The sequence below is a fragment of the Periophthalmus magnuspinnatus genome, chromosome 6, assembly GCF_009829125.3.
Source record: "Periophthalmus magnuspinnatus isolate fPerMag1 chromosome 6, fPerMag1.2.pri, whole genome shotgun sequence".
NCBI lineage: Eukaryota > Metazoa > Chordata > Actinopteri > Gobiiformes > Gobiidae > Periophthalmus > Periophthalmus magnuspinnatus.
Window position 1 is genome coordinate 28,144,835 of NC_047131.1, and position 18,194 is coordinate 28,163,028.

The window sequence follows — 18,194 nt, forward strand, 5'->3', positions numbered from 1 at the left end:
AGTTATTATAAGGCAGTGACAAAAAACATGACAAAAATGAAGACAGAAGAATAATAATACACGGTGTTCATGAAGTCGCTTTACAATTATACAATTTATTTACAAAGGCAATTGATAAGATATAATAATTTGATTTGTTCTTTTGTACTCAGTGTTTATAAAGTTATGTGCAATCGAATTATTTTTCTTCCACAAGAGCTCAGTTACTGCAAATGTTTACCTTGACCTTTTGACTGAGTATGTGGCACCACACCTCCAGAACTTCCAACCAGCATCATTTTCCAGCAAGATGTTGCCTCACCACACTGGGGTCTACATGTTCGTAAGTTCCTCAATCATCAACATTTCCAGACCGTCGGATTGGAAGGGATAGACTCTTCCATGGCGTCCACATTCACCAGACATCACACCTCTGGATTTCTTTCTATGGGGCTACGTTAAAGATATTGCGGATCGGACAAAGATGTGGGACATTACCGAACTAAAGCAAAAGATAACAGATGAGATTGCAACCGTTGATGAGGCTACGCTGCAGCAAACGTGGCATGGAAAGAGAACTGTTTTGATGTGCTTCGTGCAACTAATGGTGTATTAAATGAAGTAAAAAAAAAACTTTGGAAACCACTGAGTACAATAGAATAAGTCTGATAACGATATCTTATGCACTGCCTTTGTAATACATTGTTTTAATTGTAAAGAGACGTTATGGACACCCTGTATAACATTCTATCGTCATCAATCATCTCAATCATTTCATAGATGCTTTACAAATCTATAAAATCATTAAAGAATAATTTTTACTTCACTTCATTACAACACACATGTCAGCTCTGACCTAGGATGACGCATGCGGCTCCCATTTCCTGCTTTCACCTTTTGGAGACATTTGAAAATATAATTAATGCTAAATAAAGGTCAGCCTATTTTTTATGGACAAATCCCCTCATTTGGATGCTGGAGAACTTGCATTAGAAACAAATAACTGCCATTAGTCACAGGACGGACTTGGAGGCGCACGCACACACAAATGAATCTTAAAAAACGGAAGGAACATTGTTCATGTGGGATGAATTATGCATGCTCCCAGTCTCTTATCATCTAAATGCATGTCTCTCTATTTGTCAGTGCGGTTTGTGGGTGTGCGGCGCATTCATTTGGGAACTCAATTCTAGCTCTGGAATGGCGGCAGCCGAGGGACAGTCATAGAAGACGAACCAAAGACCAAAGAGTCAGCAGGTTTGTACAAATACACACAGGGAAACAGATGAAGACGCAATAGGTTGAAATATTTTGAATTATTTAGCGAGGCCATGTCGGAATACACATGTGAGCGCAAACAGAGGAGCATGGGCCCGCAGTCTTCTGGTGGCTGGAGACAGTGAATTTTTCATTAGAGGAAATTCACTTCTGTGGTCCGTCCTGTCCTCTGGCCATGTCCCCCCTCCCCCCCGACACCTCCACTTCAGTCGGCCTCCCAGTGAAGGACACCACTTGATAATCAGACTTTTATTTCTGATTTTGCTCTGTTTGATGCTCATAGAAAGTTGCATCTGCAGTGCGTAGTGAGTAAGGAATGAACTGATGGTGGCAAGGACAAAATGAAAGCGTAAGAAAAAGCAAAGGATGGACCTTCTTTAAGGTTACAAAAAGAAGATAGATAGAAATCCAGACACTACTGGTCATTTCATTGTCTGGACGAATATAGTTTGTGGGATGCGCTCAATTTTTAACGCAGTTTAAGATTAGACTGAAAACCCACCTCTTCTCCCTGGCATTTAATACTAGCTTGACAGGATATCTTGGTGTTTTATTCTTTTTCTATTCATCGTGTGATCTGTATATTTGTGTTTTGTTGACTTGAAGTGAAGCCGTTGGTCAGCTGATGTTTTAAATGTACTATACAAATAAACTTGAACTGATTTGCTTCTTAGGTTGACACAAAATATGCATTATACCATCCACTAGCAGCCGAACAACTTGTTAAATTCAAGCTCTTTTGTCATTTAATTCTGCTCCATCCCTTCCTCTCCTCAAACTTTTAACCTTCATAATTATGTAAGTGAGTGACAAGTGAATTTAACTAATCAGAATAAAGTATGGAATAGTTGTAATTGTCTCTTAAAGGTGGGCTCTTAAAGGTGCACTCTGTAACTGCTTGTCTTCATGGAGATGTTATTGCTTTGCCTGGAATCTTCCGCAATATGGCATAAAACTGCTATATCTCCATGGACACAAACGCCAACAAGGAAAGTTACAGGTCAGATTTTCCGAAGCCAAAATTCCAGTATATTGTTTTCAAGCTCTTTCGATCAACCAACCTAAGTGGCTCGAGAGTTAGAGTCGTGGAAAGCTCTATTAATCTTGGGATACACCTGACACCATTTCCTGTAGTTTCATCAGACCTATTGTGCTTGTGTCTACAATATACTTATAATCTATGACACCCATGGACCAGTTTGCACTTTTTAAATTGCAATATTCATCTAAAACGACTTAATAAAACTTAAAAACACGATAAAACAAATCCGCTGACTTCTACGTTAGAAAACTGCGACGCCCAATGGGAGCCAATGTCGCTTTAAATGTCATCGTAACAAAGAACCGTAAAGCTGTTGGCCCCTCCTAAGGATAGTTCTTCTTAATTTGTACCAAAATAACTACGCAACGCTGCCAAATCCTCCAAGTATCATTAGTTAAGAAGATAAAGTTGAAGAACTAAGTAAATCCAGAGCAGTGGATGGAGTCGGTAGTGGTGAAAACAGGGATTCAACGGCAAAATGGCGTCTTGAAAATAAGCGATTAAACATTCAAGAGGGTGAATGAGAAGGGGAAACAATTAAAACATGGTTAAAAGCTCTGAAAAGTTGATTTTGCAGAACAGGTTTGCTTTAAGCACCTTGGTGTAATGGTGTGGTTATTCACTTGGCATGCAACAGTACTAAGCAGCTATTCTCATGTCTACGCTTTTAGGCAGTAATGATCCCTGGTGAATAGTGTGTCGCAAAACAAACCAGCAAATGTGATGGGAAATGAAAAATCCTCTCTACTTGTTTTCCAATTGTGCGTGCGTTTTCTGCCGTGCATACATGATAAAGGGAGAGGAAGAGAGGCGCACCAGGAGGGGGGGGTGTTGAGTGATGGCTGCATACGATCCACTCCTCTATTTTTGGTGCCAGCACAATGCGTGATTTATTCCTCAAAAGTGGTCCATTGCTCATCTTAAACAAACTCGCTACAACTTACAAAAGCCTTTCTTTGATTTAGATGCTTTTTCTTCAACGTCAAAGCGATGACGAAGAGGTTATGACTAAATCCGAGCTCGGAGCCAACACCCGTATTGGCATTTCAGTAAAGTCATTTAAGGTTATTGTGGCCATCTGTATGTCAAAATGAACATTCCTATTCTGCCGCTTTAAAACTGATGAACAAAACTGCTTTTCCAGCTGTCAATTTGTGAATTAGCAAACACATTTTACACGTCATTTCCAAAGCCAATTTTCTGACTGCTGCACCAGATGGGATGTTACAAATCTAACCAGGGTACCTAAAACTCCTAAAACTCCTGCATTATAATGTGAGATACAGGGGTAAATGCTAAAATATTTCAACAAAAATAAACCCAAAACAGACTTAAAGGCTATTTTCTGACCTATGTTATAATGTTTCCTCATCATAGACATACTGGGAGTGTGTGTTAAATGTGTGTGAATGAAAGAAAACACAAAACACCTCATATTTAGACATAGTTCTTGTCTCAAACTGGAAACACAGTCTGTCCTCCTTGTGATGTCACGTGGTAATACAGGAAGTGGTCCACTGTGTTTTTAAACCCTACACATGTTCCCTTGTCATTCTCTACTGAATTGAAGGTAAAATGCAGCTGTTAACTTAAAAACCACTGCTTCATGACATCACAAGGTGGAACAGAGCATTTTGAGTGTTGGTGATGTAGACAGACTAATATTAAAGGGTTACTCAAACGTGTGATGAAACAAAACACATCTCCAGGTATGTTTTGGACGAGGTAACAGCATTATAACATGGATTAAAGCTCACGAGAGTCCATTTTGCGTAATATAGGCCCTTTAAGTTCCTTTTCCTTAAAAATTACAGAATTCCAAACAGAGATATCTTCTACATTATAGTAAAAATTAACTATTTAAAAACATGCTGACGGACATCTACCGCTCCATCTGCAAAAAGATCTGTGTCAACAAGCAGGTGCACACAGCATGGAGAGGATCCAAAATCCAAAAAGCCAAAGTGAAATCTGTTTTGCATCACATTAGAGGCTGTGAGACTGAGTAAAAAGACATTTGTATTCTGAGAGGGAACGATCAGCCTTGGCAGTCATGGAATACCTATGTTTCAAATCCCCGGGAAAAGGCAGGGAGCGGCATTGATGGAACGGACCAAAAAAAGATGCATTGGGGTGCGTTATGGGGGTTCCCGAGGGAGCGCTCCGTCTATGCCCGCGACTGGGAGCTCAGACGGCGGATTAGGGCTTTCTGCTCCATAATCAATTTGCTGTCTGGATCCCACTGCAACGAACGCGCTACATCCACTTGTACTATGGCTTGATCTGGGAGAAATCTTGTTCTAAGGGCTTAGGCTTTTCTTCACCTTATCAGCCTTTTCGCTGTTGTCCCGCCTTCAAAATAAAGCATTCCCCATTGTTGGAAAAGACAATTCACAAATATAGAGTGAGCTGGGGTTATGGTGATATTGTTGCCATATTGCTGCTTTATCCTGTCCCTGGTCTTACAAATAGATGTGAATTTATAGCGGCGATATGCGGGCCCAGTGTCACGTTATGTTTCAGAGGCGATCCAACGGGGAAGGGAAAGATACTTGCCAATTTCTTTCAAATGCGCTCAAAAGAGTCAGGGGTTAGAAGTGAAAGAGAATGTAGGAGTTCTTTCATCAATAGTAGTAATTCCGTGGGATTATGGAATTTCCCACCAGAGAGTCGGTTCAAGATTCTAAGTTTTCATGGCCGGTCTTTGAATGTTGGACCTTTCTATCAAAACTAGAAACATTCAAAGCGTGTGTCCCGACCTGAAATAATAACAACATCATCCAAACGAAATGCATGTTTGATACGTGATTTTGTGAGTGATTCAAATAGATTTTCCAGTCGTAATTCTTAGCCGTTTCTATGCCCTCTTAACAGCCGTTCTGCCATTAACGTAAGACACCACACTGAACCTGAAGAGTATTATATGAGTGTGTGTTTATGGGGTTAACCTTCAAGAAGGGCAAAGTCTTCGCTCCGCAACACCATAGCTTCCCGGCATGTTGCCATCTGTTCCACAAGCAGGTCAGAATACAAGCTAACTGATCAATAACATATTACATCTCAGCTCGCCCACGGTCATGACTTACAGTTTTAGGTTTTTTTTATGTGTCAAAAGAAACAGTATTTTTCACAGCAAGACCAAGTCAAATCGCAAATTCAATCGGTTCGACCTGAAGGGGACTTTGGCTAATAGCAAATCTCACTGTCTATGAAATTGAATTGGGGTGTTTTAGCATTAAGACTTTATTTTGAATTAGAGAAAAGCAAAATCTTTTCTCCAAGAAGTGTAAAAAAGAAAGGGGCACTCGGAGAAGAAACGCCCGCAGAGATAGCTAAAAGCAGTGGAAGACAGCGGGCGGTGCGGTGAGGAGTGTGCTAGCTCCAGGTGAAGGAGGCGTTTATATGTCAACAGATCAATAAGTGTGGGGCTGGAAAAGGACTATTCATTACAGATTGTCCGTCTGTGGGATAAAGGGAGGAAGAGGCTACGAAAATAACAGGCATACCAAGTGAAAAATAGTACCGGCGTCTGATCTGCCTTCTCATAACGCGGTCGATAACAGATAGCAGTGAATTTGCATTGGAGCAATCGAAAAAGGCTTGACCCCGATTATGATAAAAAGGTACATAGCAGCAGATCATTGTGTCATACATTTATCTATAATCTAACCGCATGTGTACATTTTAACTTCAAATTCAAAATATAGTCCGGTGCCATGCCAACTTTTTTCTTTTTTTTGCTGATACAGAATTTTAAAAAGGAACATTTGACAATACTGTCCAATTATCTGAATTCTAAGCCTCAATTGGTTCGAGCTAACAATGCTGAAAATACTAGAAGGAGTGGGTGGTAAAAAGCTCATGTGTTTGACAAAGAGTTGCACTGAATAGAAAAGTGGCAGAAGCAGATCTCAATTTGATTCTTGATGTCGTTCTATCGGTTTTAAAATATCAATATCAACATCATATATCAGTAAAAGGTCACAACAGAAGAATAACGGTTCAAATATAAAGCATATACGACATCAGACATCTTTTTAAAGCTAATCCTCGTCAAATGAGACCAAAAATAAACACGGTGGGAGGTGAAAGTCACGGCACAATACCCCAATAACATCATCCCTATAATTAAGTTTGGAGCAGGGAACATCACGGTGTGGGGCTGCTCACAAACACACAGCCAAGGAAATTAAGATATTTTTCACTTTTCTTTTTTCTATCAATATGATTTGCAGTAATGTTATGATACTTAGTAATTTCACATTACACACTGCCTTATATTTGAACATCTGTGGGTTAAATTCTTTGCAAGTGTGGATTACTAAAGCTTTTACCAATATCTGATGAAAATTTCAGGTCAGCCTCTTTAGAAATAATGAAATGCATCCAACGCGTCAAGCCGGCGCCTGTACAAAATGAATGTGAACAGAAACAAAACATGTAGCAGACGAAAAATAATACCAGTATCTCATCTAGTTTCTCATATCTCACAGTCGATATGAGATAGCAGTGAATTTACATTGGAGCTATCAAAGTAGGCTGACCCCTGTTTTGATAAAATGGCTTGTAGGAGATACATTACAGAGAATAAAACACGTACACAGCCTGCCCGCACGTTTCTCTGGGCTTCCTTATATTAGCCCGCATAGTCACCTCCTTTGATTGTAGAGGGCGCACAGATGAGAGCTACTAATTGCCTGGCTTGGGCACAGACGTGACTGGAATAGAATTGTGTTGGTTTACAGGCACAAAAGGCAGGTGACTCGCGTAGTGTTAGCTTGTTTAACTAGCCAAAAGTGAAACCCACGGATACGATAAGGGGGATCTTGGTAGAATACCCATTGGTCTAGTTTATTTAGTTGATGTATAAGGCAAAATCCAACCCAAGATGGATTACGTGGGGCAGCTCTGACTATATCGGGACATAAGACCTACTTAGAAAAGGAAATCGTAAGTTTGGATTGGACTGGATTGTCTAAACGTGCACTATGCAACTTTTATGGTGGCGCGTCAACGACCTGCTTGCCTCCATAAACAAGTTCCACAGCATGGCATTTAATTTCACTGTCTCCGTAGCGACAAACAGGTAACGTTACTGGTCAAATCTGAGGAGAGGCAACACCGCTCACAGTAAGAATTCATGTTTTCAAGGTGTATTTGGCGATCAAAACAAATATAACTGAAGAAAGATGAGTAAAGATACAACGGAACATTCCAGTATATTCCACAATAATATTTCTCAGGACAAACGTAGCAGGCCATCCATCTGAAAAGTTACATAGTGCAATTTTAACACTATTATACTCCTATATACGCCATTTTTTGAGGTTTTTATATTACACGGTTTGATTCATTGAGCTGCTTTGCATAGAAATGATTATGCTTTAGTGTAAAAACATGATTTGTGAAGTTTTTTGGTCATGATTTGTAATATTACAATAATCCCCACGCTGAATTCTAACTTGGAACATCCATAACTGCGAGCGAGCCACCTCCAAGTACAGTACATCTTCACAGCACAATTAATACATTCATTTCAACACCAACACCAAAAATAGGAACATTTTTCTTACCTTGGCCTGACTTCTGCGTCATTCTGCAAACAACCAGAAAGAGAGAGAGAAAAAGCATATTTAGAACGGGCAAACAGGTGCGCCGGATGACAAATAAAAGGTAAACAACATCATTTATAACAGCCCCAGTCCACAGCTGGTGGGGCTCCAAATCAGACCAATTAATTCATACTTTCATCCAGCAGTTGTGCTCATGCATATTCATGAGCTTTAAAAGGAGCAGTCAGGGCCCAAGCAGAGAGCTGCAAACATTAGTCACATGTGGGGAGCTGGGCATTGTTATGGGCAGGAACGTTAAAGAGTTTTATGAGCAAAATAATGGGCTTTATTTTTGTGAGTGTGAATGTAATGACTATAGAATAGCTCTGCATATAGACAATAGCTGTGCGTTTTTGCTTGTTTTGTTTTGGCAAAGAGTTTTTACTAAACATATGTCATTTAACACTGATTGAGAAAACTTTGGTGCGTTGTGACGGAAATATTGGAAACTGGAGCATTTTTCATCAAAGAAAAATATGGCTCAGCGTGATGCAAGATTAATCACAATCAAACTGAAATCACAAGTTGAACAGATGCAATTAGCAAAGGCAATTTCTGAAGCATACCATTCTTCCACAAACAACAAAATCATTTTTCGACATAAAAAAAGCAAAAACCGCTAACCCTGAAGTTCAAATCTGTACCAACATATTCAGAAATATGATTCTTGTATTAGTTTGTCAGTTTAGATTTCAGCCTTTTTGTAAAAATTGACCTTTCAACAGAATCCTCTAATTAAAACAAAATGCATTTCTAATTGCAAAACCATAATTAGATATTCCTCCCAAATCGTTGAGCACAAAAGACATTCATATATATATATTCTTTCTCTGGGGATTTTGCTGAGGCTGTGGACTTGCCTGCAGAAGCGTAGAAAGGGATTTTAACATCATAAGTAGTGGCATATTGAAGACAGCACAAAGTGGAGAACGCCTAAGCACCAGCGCCGTAGATCAAATAATTTAATTAGCCGCGAGTCACAACAAATATAGATTTTGAAATATTTGTAGACTGGTGAGATTTGACTTGAGTTTAAGTGTGTGTTCTGCTTCAATTAGGAGTTAATCGGTGAAAACAAACTGCAAACCATAGCATCAGAGCGATTCCACCTTTCACTCTCGTACATTATTTGTGGTATTACTATTTAGTTGATTTGTTTTTTTTTTTCAAATGGAATACTGCAGTAAAAATAAACTTTAATGACAATGGCCATGACCAAATGTCCCTAACCTCTCATTCACTACATATTCTTTAGTGGATTCTGTAGTGCACTCATTCACGAAGCGATTCAGAGCTCACTACTTTCAGGCCGCAAAAAAGTCTGCTAAACTCTGATAAAAACTTGATTTTTGTCATAAATAATGGTTAATTTGGACTGGCACACGAGTATTTACGTTTTTTTCTAACTGGATCTCACATAAACGGAATATATTTTGACATTTATGTGGAAATTGTCACTCTTTTAACAGCTTGAGTTAAGGTAAGCTGCTAAAACAAGCAACTTTACACAGCAACGGTTTACTTAAGAGTGTTTTATTCATAATCAGGATCAACAGTTCGATAAACCAGCGCTTCTATCTGCTTCATTTAGTCGTGTTGTGTCCAGTTAGACCTGTCTCTGTCCCCTGTTGTTTTTCCAACTCTTGCAAAGCATTCTGGGCTATATTGACCTGTCTAGTGACCATCAATGCCCACTACTTTTCAAGGTGCATTGTAGAAAATTTTGAGTGCACTACTTTTTCACCAATTGGACATTCAAGCAGACTATTATGGGCATTTGATAACAGAAATCGTTCTATTAGCGTAGTGTTATTTTCAGCCTTTTTTATCAGAAGTTTCCAGAGCGAACTAGCTCCATTTACGCCAGATGCCCTTTCTGTCCAGCCACATCACTCTGACAGATGGGTGAAGGGTCTTACCAAGGGACATAGCAACAGCATTGGGAGGGATTGGACATGGCTTCCCTCTGGTCTGATGGCGAGATTGTGCAGGCGTCACTGTTTTTTAAATAGCCTACAAGCATGTTACATTGTTCCATTATAACACTGCATGCTGTGGGGTTGTTTATTTTAAGACTTGTAAATCTGCATAGACCATAAACAGTGTCCAGTTCGTTGTAAAACACTCTTTAATATGTACTGCGGTTCGATTGTATTACAAGCGGGAACTAACAGGTCTCGGTAGTGTACATTATTTCCATTAGATTTCAACAGCAGCCTCTCTCAAAAATAAACAGCTTATGTGGCTAAAGGTGCTGAACTGTAGAACTTTGGTATAATTGCAATTACCACAAGAGCACTGCAGGAATAAACCTAATCCTGAGGGTCGAAAACTTTATTAAAGGTCCTATATTACACAGAATGGATTCTTGTGAGGTTTAAGCCGTGTTATAATGTGTTTACCTCGTCTAAAACATACCTGAAGCTGTGTTTTGTTTCATTTACATAGCTTGAGTAATCCTGGTTTATTAGTCTGTCTAGATCTACAAAGCTCAAAATGCTCTGTTCCACCTTGTGATGTCACGTAGTGGTAGTTTTCAAGTTAACAGCTCCTTTTACCTTTATATCTGTAGATGGTATTGGTATGATTGCATTTCAGTATATTTTAAAACTCGTACAGTGTAATAAAAATGTTTTATGTTTCGTCCTTGGTAAACACATTCCAATAATTGAATTCCTTGTGTGAACACTTTGCACACATAAATTCTTTTGACCAAAAGCAACTGGATCCAAAGAGAGAAATATGTACAAGTGCCATTTTAGATTAGTCCAGGAGAAGGTTGGTCCAGATCCTGTCGATGATAAGTGGTCACATTTTTATTCAGCGCTTCTCCACCTTCAAGACACTCAAAGCACTTTACATCAAGGAACCACTCATCCATTCACACACACATTCATACACCAGAGTACGCAGACGCTCGGGGAAAGGTGGGTTAAGTGTCCCTCGCCTAAGAACACAACACCAATGACCGCTCAATGAAAGATGTTTATGTTGAGAGGAGGAATAGAACCGCCAACCTTCGCATCAGTGGACAAACACTCTACCAACTGAGCTACAGTCGATAAACAATAAAGATCTTCAGTGGGTGTCAGGACAAAAAGAGCTGGACAAACACACGCAGAGGAAAGTGGCCAGTTTGAGTGAGTTCTCAGCACATCAAGTACAACCAACAGGACTAAATCAATTCTTTCTTAAAGCGACCCTTGTCATGTTTTGAGTGGGAATTGAATTTGTGGCGGCACAACGGTTGGGCCAATTCTCTACACTGCACGTAGACACTGGAACAAGGATCGAAGCACAGGAGTAACATGTGACACGACACTTTAGGAAGATTGGCTCTGTTTGGTCCAAAAAGTAATAGAATGAAAAGTGCAATGTATCCACAGACAAAGTGACAGTGGACATGACTTTTCCTGCATGAGAAGTACAACAATAATAGTATTAGATGTATATTAGTGTATATGTAACTTTTCTCGAGAAGAGTCCACCACCTGCTTGTCTCCATGGTGATGTTATTGCTTCGCCTGCCTCAGAAAACTTACATGGTGCATCTTTAAAAAGGGATATTTCAAAGCAGTTTCATATAATAACAGCAGCAGTGATTACAAACTGATGAGACGGTGTTTCCACAGTGAGCTTATGTTTTAAAAGAAGCACACTGTGACTAAATCCAATTGTAAAACTTTATTGATCACAAAGGTGGAAGAAAGAGCCTGGTGCATTGCTATGTACCACTTGGGGGTGAGAACGGACCAACTGTGCTGCGGTAGCAACACCCGAGCTCTATTTAAAAGTCAAACAGACTCAAAAAGGTAATTTGAAAAAAGTACATCTTTCCCAGTGGTGGAAGAAAAACTCCATTTTGTTACTTAAGCGAAAGGACACATACTGGAGCAAAAAATACTCATGTAAAAGTAAAAGTATCAAATGAAAAAAATCAAAAAAAAAAAAAAAAGTATGAAAGAACCCGTTTGAAAATCTACTCGTAAAAGTATTTGATGTAGATTTTGAGGTCTTATGTGTAGTGATTTCAAACATCTCTGCACTCTTCTCTTTTAACATAGAGAAAGTGTCAGCAGTCACCTCCAGTCTCTCTCTCTGAAACCTTCAACTCAGGCTAGAAATTTAGGGGTAATAATGGACTCAGACTTGAACTTTAACAGCCACATCAAATCAATAACATCTGCAGCTTTTTACCACCTAAAGAACATTGCAAAAATCAAAGGTAAACTGTCAAAGCCAGACTTAGACTTATCCATGCATTTGGCTCCAGTAGGTCACACTGCTGTAACGTCCTGCTCACTGGCCTCTCCAAACGAGCATTAACACAGCTGCAGTACATCCAGAACACTGTGTACTTGTGTATAAGTCTCTCCATGGCCTAGGTGGAAAGTACATCTCCGACATGTTAGTGCCATATGAACCATCTCGCACACTGAGGACTTCAGGGATCGGCCTCCTGCTGGTGCCCAGAGTCAGGACTAAACATGAGGAATCAGCATTTAGGTTTTATGCAGCTAAAACCTGGAACAGTCTTCCTGAAGATGTGAGACAGGCCTCTACTTTGACAATGTTTAAATCCAGGCTCAAAACAGTTCTGTTTAGCTGTGCATACGACTGAAAGGTTTTTATTCTGCACTCTTCTCTTTTAATGTTAATTTTATGATGATTATTTGTGATTATTTATGTTTTGATTTGTGTGATTTTAATGTCTTTCTTATTCTGTAAAGCACTTTGATTTAACTTGTGTACGAATTGTGCTATACAAATAAACTTGCCTTGCCTTTAATGTTAGTTTTATGATGATTATTTACATTTTTTATTTGTATTGTGATTGTAATTTCTTTCTTATTCTGTAAAGCACTAATTTGAATTACTTTGTACAAGGGATAATTCTTACTTTTACTTCACTACATTTGAGAGCAGGTATCTATCTACATGTACACTTTCTACTCCACAGGGTTGAAAAGTAAAAGTATTTTTCATTATTGTTTGAGACATGCTGAAAAGGTTGAGGGTTCTATTTTTAACACATTCATAATTTGAGCAAACAAAAATATACAAATATAAAACGTTAGAATTTTTATTTTTATTTTTTATTCTTTAAGTGCATTTTTAAACAGGTACTTTAATACATTTACTTAAGTAGATTTTTAGTATTTGTACTTTTACTTTTAATTAAGCAACAAAATCAAGTTTTTCTTCCACCGCCGGGAAAGATGTACCTTTTCAAAGTACCTGTTTTACAAAGTAGGGTGTTACTACCGCAGCACAGTTGGTCCGTTCTCACCCCCAAGTGGTACATAGCAATGCACCAGGCTCTTTCTTCCACCTTTGTGATCAATAAAGTTTTACAATTGGATTTAGTCACAGTGTGCTTCTTTTAAAACATAAGCTCACTGTGGAAACACTGTCTCATCAGTTTGTAATCACTGCTGCTGTTATTATATGAAACTGCTTTGAAATATCCCTTTTTAAAGATGCACCATGTAAGTTTTCTGACGCAGGCGAAGCAGTAACATCACCATGGAGACAAGCAGGTGGTGGACCCTCCTCCAGAAAAGTTACATGTGTGCCTGTCATATAATTCTAATACCATTATTGTTGTACTTTTCATGCAGGAAATGTCATGTCCACTGTCTCTTTGTCTGTGGATACCTCGCACTTTTCGTTGTAGTACAAACAGAGCCACTCTTCCTGAAGTGTTGTGTCAAGTGTTACTCCTGTGCTGGTGTTTCTGTGTCATGTAGAGAATTGGCCCAGCTGTTCTCATTGCACTGCCACAAATTGAGTAAAGTACAGATGCCTAAATATTCAACTTACGTACATTACTTTAATACTTTTTTTTTGTTACATTCCACGACTGACCTTTCCCAAACTAACACAATCTTATCACAATTGTACTCATAAGTAGAAGTTAAATATCAGTAGTGATTCACTCCTCAATGTAGAACTTTTAACAAGCCCAAGTTCTGTAGAGGTCTAACTGTCCTTTCTGCCTGTCTTGATACATCATCTTTGACGATTCGAAGACAAATTAGTCATTCTGACATTTAAAACAAAGCTATTCATCAAGATTGAGTACTTGCTACAGTTTAGCGGTAAAGTGGTGAGGGAGTGAGAGGGGTTCAATGTGCCATCTGCCGAGACAGAGAGCGCACAGGGGAAGAATTAATCGCAGTCAGTCATTCTCCAGATCCATGAGGTGCTAGGGGCTCTTATACAAAATTGCCCCCAGAAATGTTGAGTTGAGATGGACGAAGAAGTGTTGTGGGCGCCCCTGGGATTCTGGTTAATAGAAAAGGCGTATTTCTCTACAAGTTGGTTCTTTACTCCTAGGACAGGCTTCTCCCTTAACAGCATTTCGACAAATAACGCTGTCAGCTACAGTGTTGGTTACACTTGCAATAAGTAAAACGTGGGAAGAAAAAAGAACGGAGTCACCATCGACTTTCGGTTAAGACTTTAATGGAACCTGGGTCACACTGGATTTATTTGTCAGTTATAAAATACATGTGCGCATTGGGGTCTTAGGAGAGACTTTGCGGTGAACTTTTGTACTGAGGAGTAAGTGAGACTAAAAGCATCAGCGTTACACGGGTTTTAACTGCGGTTCTTCTCTTAAAGGAAAGCTGGAGGTGTACATCAATCCAATCCGTTTAATCTGGTTCAATAATTCAAGCGAGAGTGTGGCCTCAAGTCAGGATTAAAGTGTTAATGGACTGAAACTTTTCTTTACAACATGCACCCCTTTGACAAGTTTCAGCCTTCAGATTAGACTTGACTGGCACATTTCATTCTCTGATAAGATCAATATGGTAAGTGACAAATGTTCTCAGTTTATATAAAACTTTCACACCTCCTCTGACTCGAAGAGCTTCATAGCAAGGAATCGCTCACCCGTATTAACACACACATTCGCAAACACACTGGAAGCGAGGCAGGTTAAGGACCTCGCCCAAGGACACCCCATCAGATATGCATTGGACGGAGTTGGGATCAAACTGCAAACCTTCAGGTCCCTGGGCGGATACTTTTTCAACTGAGCCAATGCGGTCCACGTTTATAAAATACAATAGACCTTTGGAAGTATAATACAATCTGGAAGGTGAACCCGAGATGGCGTTGTGTTGGTTTCAATGGCCTCTGCTCAACTGATGCATGGGCTCAAGTGATTCAAAACCCTAAAAATATAATTTGGTAAGGCCATTTAAGTAAATTTATTTATATGGACAATGTACAATCATCAGTAAATGCTGCTGGAGCGAGGTGTCAGCAGAAGCAGTGGTCGCTACAGAGCCAAGTCCAGGGATCCATCTCCAGATCTTCAGCTAGGCTTTGTCTGGACTACAACAGCTGGAGGAATATGGACTTGGATACGATGCGATATTATCATGGAATATTGCAATTAACATATACATATTAAGTAATAAACAAAACAAAAAACCCTAAATTGTAGCAAGTTGCAGTGTGCATATTGTGTAGCCTGAGAACATCATGACAACCTCACGCACGGGATCTATTTGCATCTAACTGCCTGTATTCACTGTCAGGGAGCAGATAATGGTACCTCGCTGCTGCGGACTAAATCTCAGTAAATACAGCGCATCTTTTTCATTTATTCATTACTAAGCTGTACATAGGGAGACATTCTAAAAGGAGGGGCACGGTTGCAATTTTCCCACCGAAGTCAACACGCAGCCAGTTTGCAGTGCTCTTTGATAATGCAATGCTTATCAAAGTAACTATAGCAAGCTGGCACAACACTGCACACAGTGATTAGCTTCGTTCCAGCTGGCCAATTGTACCATTTAATTGTTTATTGATGAAAGCAATAGCCCTTGCTTTTTCAATTGCGAACCCTGGCTCTTAGCTTAATGTTTGGATTAATTAGCAATTGACCCTGATAGTGAATTTTTTGTTTTTTTTCTTTTGCTTTGCTGAGCAGTTAACAGAGCTAACGACTTAATGTGACGGTATAATTTAGTGTGTCAGCCTTGTGCGGTGTCTTGTGACTTTTATAAATGCAACTATTATATTATTAGATAAAGGAATAACGTCTCAAAGGAAAAATGTGTTAAGATTAAACAGACACGCATAAATTAGCTATCATTTTAGTATTTAGGTGTGATTTATGCTGTAGGTTGGAATTTAGTCCTAAAGTAGTTGATCTGTCTTTGCAAAATTGTTGTTTTGCTAAAAAGGGCATAGACTGCAAAGAGATACCAGGGGGAAAAAAAATCAAAAAAGCAAATTCAGGTTCAATGCAAGGTTATCTGTCAACACGAAGATCTTCTAGTACTTCTGTATAATCCCTCTGTTGTGATCCATAGTAAAAGAAAAAATCAAATCTGTCAACTGGATAAAAAGTTGTAAGAGTGAAGATGTTTCTCTGCTCATCCAAGTCGCTTCTTCAGTTCTGGTTGGATTACTGTTGGACACTGCCTTATATCTGTCTGAAGGGAGGAGCTAAATACACTGAATCTGACCAGAACTAAAAAAGAGGCTTCGATGAGCAGAGAAACGTCTTCACGCCAACAAGTTTTTGTCCAGGTGATGAATTTGAATGTTTCTTTGACCATCTTCTAGCACTGGTGACAATTGCTAAAAGGTTTAAAACACAATTTGCATTTCATTTTACTTTGGTTATAAATTGAAGAGGTTTACACACAGAGAGATTTACACACAGAAGTTTACACACAGAGAGGTTTACACACAGAGGTTTTGTACACAGAGGTTTGCACATAGAGAGGTTTACACATAGAGAGGTTTACGTACAGAGAGATTTACACACAGAGAGGTTAAAACACACAGACGTTTACACATAGAGAGGTTAAAACACACAGAGGTTTACACACAGAGGTTTACACACAGAGGTTTACACACAGAGAGGTTTACACACAGAGAGGTTTACACATAGAGAAGTTTACACACAGCGTTTTACACATATCTTAAAATAATCTAAAACAATAGCTAGGAATGTGAAAGTAAGTTTTTTGGTTTCCCTTTTCATGTATGTGTTTTCAATCTTTCACATTTCAAATAATGAGGAAAACTTTTCAAAACACTTCAAAATCTGAAAACTATTTTGTCTCTGGGTTGTTTTCGTGGCTTCTTCACATAAAAGAAGAAAGTCTCTGTGTGAAAAGAAGCTTTAAGCTTTGAGGTAACAAAACATCAAAATGTTCTTCACATGATGTTGCAACATGCTGTCGAAAGCAGGCACGCTCTGGATTTTATTATCATTTTATGAAACGGCAGGACACCCCAGACATGTGGGGGCCATTTTAATCTTCAAGTCATATTTTGGGTTTTCAAACACAAGGATAAGAAAGGCGTATACCTGTACATCAGCAGCGTGTGAGATGATTATGAGATGAAAAATCAAAGTAGTTCATAGCCCTCATAGCACAAAATACAAAAAAATACCTGTATACTGATAGTGAAGGACACTGTTCAACACATAATAAAATTTGTATTGACACACAAAAAGTTTTCCTGAACAGGTGGATTTGAGTTTAGAGGTTATGGAGCGAGATCCAAAGAAATACAGATTTTACGAGAAGATGTTATTTAGGAGTATAATGATTCAGAAATGTCAGGATTCTGTTTGATCAGGACCTACGAATCGATTCATCACAATTCGCCAGGATACTCAAAATAAAAAACAATGTCATGTAATTATTTTAACTGGGTGGACTTCAGGTATAAAGAGCAGGGTGTCAGCATCACTGCAGTAATTATTTTGTGTTGGAGAGATCCATATTTAAAGTTTGGAAAGAGTTTGCACAATATATTAAGCATAAAAGCATGTGCGCGTTACCGTTATCGACAGGAACACGTGCTGTTTATGGGTGACAACTATTTTTCTCACCCATAAACTGTGTGAAAATTGTTGTTTACTTTCCGAAACTTAGATTATAATAATGAGAAGCACAAGAGAAGAAAAAGAGTGGAAAGAAGGTGAGGAGCTGCGGCTGGATCAGAGCGAGAGAGCGGGCGGGGGTAGATGGCACCGCACACACAGAAGCAGAGGGAGAGACTGGACTTTGGCAATAAACTCGCATATTCTAGTAGTTATTTCTTTGGCACGGTTTCTTGATGACAACAGCAGTGGCGAAAGGTAAGGGTCAAGCAAAGGAAAGTGACATTTTTGACGGTGCCGCATAACATTAAAGAAATAGAATGAAGTTTTATAATCTAAACAAATTTAATTACACATCTTAGCTCTTACACAATGCATTTCGTCATATTTCGGAATCGCAATGCACTGCTACACCCCT

At 39.1% G+C, this 18,194-nt stretch overlaps 1 protein-coding gene across 3 annotated transcripts in view; it reads right to left on the reverse strand.

Annotated features, from left to right (window-relative positions):
* trim44 (tripartite motif containing 44) overlaps positions 1-18,194 on the reverse strand; it is a 66,409-nt gene that overhangs the window by 32,917 nt on the left and 15,298 nt on the right. For all 3 annotated transcript variants that reach the window (XM_033968411.2, XM_055222252.1, XM_033968412.2), the window contains exon 5: positions 7,873-7,895. In XM_033968411.2, the coding sequence (XP_033824302.1) occupies positions 7,873-7,895 (23 nt within the window). The remainder of the gene's footprint in view (positions 1-7,872; positions 7,896-18,194) is intronic.